Source organism: Myotis davidii, unplaced genomic scaffold (assembly GCF_000327345.1).
Source record: "Myotis davidii unplaced genomic scaffold, ASM32734v1 scaffold149, whole genome shotgun sequence".
In the NCBI taxonomy this organism is placed as follows: Eukaryota; Metazoa; Chordata; class Mammalia; order Chiroptera; family Vespertilionidae; genus Myotis; species Myotis davidii.
The window spans coordinates 183,176-190,015 of NW_006352194.1; the positions used below are offsets into that span (position 1 = coordinate 183,176).

Consider the following 6,840-nt stretch of genomic DNA (forward strand, 5'->3'; position numbering starts at 1 on the left):
AGAAGAGTAGTGAACAAGGAGGAATCTGATAATTGTGAGTTTGTGCCAGGTGGCACCAAGCAAAGCAGTGGCATGTGTCCCCATGCTCTTTGTTCCTTTGCCTGCTCCCAAGCTTTTTGTTCCTTTCCAGTGCTTGGAGTTAAAGATTCCTTTAAAAAACAAACATATTTTACTGATTTTTCACAGACAGGGAGGGAGAGGGATAGAGAGTTAGAAACATGGATGAGAGAGAAACATCGATCAGCTGCCTCCTGCACACCCCCTACTGGAGATGTACCAGCAACCAAGGTACATGGCCTTGACCAGAATCGAACCTGGGACTCTTCAGTCCACAGGCCGACGCTCTAGCCACTGAGCAAACTGGTCAGGGCTGCATTGGTTGATTCTTGTATGTACCCTGACTGGTGAATGAACCAGAAACCTTGGCATATCCAGACAGTGCTCTAACCAACTGAGATACCTGGCCAGGGCTTAATTTTTAATCTATACATTTAAAAAGATTTGAAAATGGAATATGTAGGTTATGCAGCAATGCATATTTGAGGATAGTGGAATGAACCGGAGTCCTTTTTATGGAAATCAGACGACAAAAGGTGACCCTTTTTTTCAGAAGAAATATTACCCTAAACTAGAGTATACTGTTTGTTGAGCAGAATTTCACAGTCCTCCCTGGCCCCTTCAACTAGGTGTCGTTATGCAGTGAACAACCCGCAGCGCATACCTTATGCAGAAGATCTGGAAGGGTCCTTTACACCAGTGGTTCTCAACGCAAGCCACCTATTGGAAAAACCTAGGGAGCTTTGTGAAAATACTCATGCCCAGGCCCCCACCTCAGAGATTTGGATTTAATTGGTCCTGAGGCATTGGTTTAATTTTAAAACTCCCCAGGTATTTCAATGCACAGCCTGGATTGAGGATTACAACTTTGTATTTACTGATGTGAAACTCTAAACCCAGCTCTATTGCAAATGTGTTTGCACTATATAGGCAAGTATTGACATGCTCATGGGATTCACGGCACAGCCAAAATCTAGCACAATGCCAAGTACTGGCACTTCAACATTTACTGTCAGGAACCTCTGCCTTTACCACCCGCTCCCAGATGTCCAGGCAGCTCCCTGACCTGTCTCCCTGAGGAGGGAGCGAATAGGCAGCTGAACCACGACACTGGAACTGCAACTCGAGATTGTGGGACTAGGAGTTCTGAAGTCAAGTCTGGGCTCAGCACAAGCCTGGTTGTGCGACCTTGAAAAAGTTACTTCACCGTCCCCTGCTTCAGTTACTTTGGTTATGAAATTAAACTAATGGTATGGACACATTGCCAGAAATATACTGAGATTTAATGAGTAAAGTATTTGTAAAGTGCTTCATGAACATAAATTGTTGTGCAATTGTTAAGTAACTTCATGGTGTGAAATTCCATTGAAATATTTATTTTTTAAATGGCCCCGTGATTTTTAAAAATATATATTTTTATTCATTCTAAAGAGGGAGAGGGAGAAACATCAATGATGAGAGAGAATCACTGATTGGCTGCCTCCTGCATGCCCCACACTGAGGATGGAGCCCACAACCTGGGCATGTGCCCTGACCAGAAATCTAACTAACCATTCATAGGTCGACTCTCAACCACTGAGACACCCAGCTGGGCTGGCCCCAATGATTCTGACACAGGTGGTTAGGAAGTTGTTTAGACAGATCTGCTCAGAGTTCTCTGGCCCCTGTCTTTTCCAAGTTTTGTTTGTTCAAGTCTTCTTGAGATTCTTAAACAATAGCCCCTGTTCTTTTAATAAATTACCTTTCTCTTCCTTAAGCCAGCCAGTGCTGGTTTCTGTTACTTGTAAACAAAAAGAATTTAAACTAATGCAATAAATCAGGATAGTATTTTCCAAATTGTATTCTATGGAAGGCTATGTTCTAAAATGTTAATGTTATTCTGGGCCAGGGTAACTCAGTTGGTTAGTATTGTTCTGATATAATACCAAGGTTGCAGGTTTGATCCCCCGTCAGGGCACATACAAGAATCAACCAAATAAATCATAAGTGGAACAAAAAATTGGTGTTTCAAAAAAATTGATGTTTCTCCCTAAAATCAATTTAAAAAAGATTAAAAAATAAAATATTCAAGTTTTGTACAAGAATAATGTTTAATATACTTTAATTTTTAAATCCTCAAATACCTTTCATATTAAAAACTATATTATGGGGGGAGAGATCAACCAAAGAACTTATATGCAAGAATATAGGCCTAACCAATGGACACAGACAACAGGAGGGTGAGGGCATGAGTTGGGGGTAGGGGATGGGAGGTAATGTGAGGATAAGGACACATATGTAAAAACTTAATCAATAAAGAAATTTTAAAAAAACCTATTATTATGGCAATGGAAGGATACTTGACTCAGGGTGGTAAATACACAATACAATATACAGACAATGTATTGCAGAATTGTATACCTGAAACCTATACAATTGTATTAACCAATGTCACCCCAATAAATTCAACTTTTAAAAAATGTATCATGATTATACTTAATAAAATGCCTTTACAAAAATGTTCTATGCCCAAGGCCAGCAAATTTCAGAAACTACTGTATTTGTAGTATAGTGGTCCTCAAACTTTAGTGCAAATCAGAATCACCTCGGGGAGCTTGTTAAAAGATTGCTGGGTCCCACCCTCAGTCTCAGCAAGTCTGTGATGAGAATTTCCATTTCTAACAAGTTTCCCAGATGCTGCTGGATCATGGACATTTGCTAGTCTTTTTTAAAAAAATTATTTTATTGATTTTTTTAGAGAGGAAGGGAGAGGGATAGAGAGTTAGAAACATCGGATCAGCTGCCTCCTGCACACCTGCTACTGGGGATGTGCCCACAACCAAGGTACATGCCCTTGATCGGAATCGAACCTGGGACCCTTCAGTCTACAGGCTGACGCTGAGCCAAACCGGCCAGGGCAACATTTGCTAGTCTTAAATTAGGCTGCTCCAAAAATTATTTTACTGAAGAATTCACGTTATGATTCTTCATCTTTATTTTAAAGTTTCAACTTCTGCTTGCTTTATCCAATCATCATTAGATTTTTAGGGGATTTTGTATGCCTTTTTAATTTTAGTAAAAAAAAAAAGAGCAAAATGATCCTGATTGTGTGGTTCAGTTGGTTGGAGCACTGAAAGGCTCCCAGTTCGTTTCTGGGATGGGGAACGGGCCTAGGTTTTGGATTCAATCCCTGGTTGGGCGCACACAGGAGGCAACTTCCCCTTTCTCTAAAATAAGTAAAAACATATCCTTGGGTGAGGGTTTTTTTTAAAAAGCAAAATGAAAGATGTTACTTGTTCCTTATGTCATTTGTAAACTTTCCAAATTTTGTACTGCTGTAAAATTTTCAAAAAGGCATGTGACCTTAGTATGGTCATTTCTTGTACCTTGTCTTGGAGGTCATTTTGTTGTTGGCCACTTGAATTTCAGTACTTATACCTCAGGACTATTTATAAACTTTCCATCAGCAGCATCACGGGCAAGTGTTTTGAAAACGGCCATCTAGTGTCTTGTCTGCAAGAGCAGGGCCAATGACTTGTCCAAGGTTTTACCATTCAATGGCCCTAAAGCCTTTGTGTACAAGTAATAATAGGGTCTTGCAACAAATTGTTCATAGTAATTCTGGGGCAAATGATCTAATGAATTGTTGATTTGAAAATGTCTTGCCAATGGCCCTAAAAATCACCTCAAAAATAACTTTTTTGGGGGGCTTAGAGGAGTTATACTACTAGTTTGTTAAAGTCTACTTTGAATCAAGAGCAAGCTCGCAAAATATAACCTAGGATATAATTGTGATTCTCTGCTATTAATAGACTTGGATTAGAAATCAAAAACCCTAGATGCCAAATTTCAACTCCAATTTACTAACCGTAGGCAACACATCATTTCTAATTCCAGTTCTCTCCATCTGCACAAAAATAATTAGAACAAGGATAACTAGTTCATATGAAGAGTTCTCTACTCCATTTTATAAATGCAAAACGGACTGATGGTTCCTTGGATTGTACCTTTTAAGCAACTACTCACCTGTTTTCCAGGCTGCTCTTGACCTTGGGTTGGGGTTTGCCCTTCAAGAAGCTTTCTCTGAACCTCTGACTCAGACAGGGAAAGGGGCCTTTCCCTGTGTCACACCCGACCCCCCTTCTCCCCACGTGACACAGCACTTATCCTGCTGTGCTTTGTCTGTAAGTGCAGATACCCTGTCTGATACATTTTAGCATTTAGTGTTCCCACCCCTCTCCAGACGGTAGAAGGCATTAGACACAGTTCACTGATCACAATTTATTATAATCTGCTGGCAGCACAGATATTAGTTACCAGAACTATGTCTTCATAGAAGTGGACAGTATGTAGCCATTCTATGGGGAACTGTGTGCACTTAATCATCACCATGATCTTTCAGTTTCTTGATGTTCTGCTTGTGCCGCTCAATTTCTTTCTGCAGACGCTCAATCTCCCTTTTGTGATGATTGATCTCTTCTTCATGGTGTTTCTTTAGGGCTGCCAGTTGTTCTTTAGTCCGCTCTCTACAAGTAAACAATGGCTCTGGGTTTAATCCTAATCCATCACCCCAAGGAGATCTTTGAGCATAACATGCAATACCTAAGGCAAAGGAGTCCCAATCCCATGGGAGTCTGGCTGGTCATCCTCTTCTACCTCCTCAAGCCCCACTAGTGAAAGAATACTCCACCTTAACATGCACCCATCTTTAGGAAATGACCAAAATGATTCCATTTTTTCTGGTGCTAGTGCCTGAAATTACATCATTCATGAGCTACTCCTTTTACATTCCTCTTTAGAACAGAAAACTCCACAGAGGTGTGACGTATGTCCCAATACATTATCAGAGGAATAACCAAGAGATCAGAATCCCCTTTTTGGGGAAATGAGGAATAGACAAAGGAGTATAGTTAAAGGACAAATATTTGCAATCTATCCTAATTTACCTAGGGCTTTCTTTGCCTAGAGAAATGCATGGCCCACTGTAAAGGCAAAAAAGAAGTGGGGAAAGAAGGGACCTATTGCATGGGCAGCACTTGGCAGTCCAATTTAGAAACAATATAGCCCTGGCTGGGTGGCCCTGTACATCGAAAGGTTGTGGGTTTGCTTCCTGGTCAGGGCACATATCTAGGTTGTGGGCTCGAACCTGTGTTGCAGTGTGTATGGGAGGCAATCAATCAATATTTTTCTCACTTTGATGTTTCTCTCTCTCTGAAAAACAAACAAACATAAAAACATCTTCGGGTGAGGAGGGGGGCGGAGCCCTACTAGCTGGTTTGGCTCAGTGGATAGAGCGTCTGCCTGCAGACTAAAGGGTCCTAGGTTTGATTCTGGTCAAGGCCACATGCCCGGTTTCGGGCTTGATCCCAAGTAGGGGGCATGCAGGAGGTAGCCGATCAATGACTCTCTCTCATCATAGATGTTTCTATCTCTCTTCTCTTTCTGTCTGAAATAAAAAAAAATTTATTTAAAAATATATAGGAGGCCACTTAGGTGGTCTTTAAGGCTGTACTTTGGCTTTCTGGTCTGGCAGGGGCCATGGTGATAATTCTTTTTATTTTTTTTCCCTTTAAGAATAGTTTATTGATTTTTACAGAGAAAGAGGAAGGGAGAAGAGAGAAACATTCATGTAAGAGCCCACAACTCCAGCATGTGCCCTGACCTGGAATGGAATCAGCAACCCTTCCAAGCATGGGTGAGGCTTAACCAACTGAGGCACAGTGGCCAGGGCCAAGGTGATAATTCTTAAGAGCGAGGAAGAGAAGGCAGAAGTGAAAAGATGGCCAAAGGAGAAGCAGAGATAAGTCCTATGCTATTCCTTACTGTGCAGAGAAGTCAGTAAAAGGTAACTCAGGGTTGGTAAAAATGTAGAGGCCCAGGCCACTCCATACTCTTTTTTTTTTGTTAATCCTCACCCGGGAATATTTCTCCATTGATTTTTAGGATGAGTGGAAGAGAGAGAGAAAGAGAAACATGGATGTGTTGCCGCCTGCATAAGCCCGGACCAGGACCCTGGCTGGGAGGAACCTGCAACCAAGGCACTGCCCTTCCGGACCCTGTCTGCATGCCAGTCGCACTCCAGAGGCTCTATCCACTAAGCCAAACCAGCTAGGGCCCCACTCCATACTCTTTTTTAAAATATATATAAAAAAATTGATTTCAGAGAGGAAAAGAGAGGGAGAGATATGGAAACGTCAATGATAAAATCATTGTTCGGCTGGCTCCTGCACGCCCCCCACTAGGGATAGAGCCCATCACCTGGGCATGTGCCCTGACCTGAACGGTTACCTCCTGGTTTACAGGTGATGCCCAACCACTGAGCCACACCGGCGGGCCCCACTTCAGACACTAAGAGATTAAGTCATCCAGCTGGGCGGAGCCGGGCAAAAGTCTCCAGGAAATGAGGAAGGGAATTTCAAATCTGGAGCACTCAGCTCCTATATGACCCCCTCGCTCTGGCCAAGTTAGGCCTGTGGAGGTCGAGGGGTGGGTCTGAAGAGTCAGGGGATCCATCCTTCAGGGGGCAGCAAAGCTAAGGCGTGTGGAGGAGAAAACATCACAGAAGGATTCTGGGTGTTGGCGCAGGGAGCAAACTCGGAGGTTGGATCCAGACAATGCAAAGGCTCGGGGCGCTTCGCACGATCTGGGAAGAACTCCACGGGTGGGGATGGCAAACGATTCTGGAAGAATCGGGCCGTGGCTTGAGAGTAATGGAGAAGCGCAGGTGGAAATGGCTTGGACTGGGGGTCCTGGGACTACTCAGCAGGGACTAGGAGCAAGGGTGTCAGGGCTCGGGAACCCGGG

General features: G+C 42.9%; 1 protein-coding gene across 1 annotated transcript in view; it reads right to left on the reverse strand.

The window, feature by feature from the left end:
• Positions 1-4,302: 4,302 nt before the first annotated feature.
• Positions 4,303-6,840, reverse strand: part of ATPIF1 (ATPase inhibitory factor 1) — a gene marked incomplete at its 5' end in the record, with an annotated part of 2,866 nt that continues 328 nt past the window's right edge. Inside the window, one exon of the mRNA XM_006777630.1 lies at positions 4,303-4,562. Coding sequence (XP_006777693.1) covers positions 4,415-4,562 — 148 coding nt within the window. The remainder of the gene's footprint in view (positions 4,563-6,840) is intronic.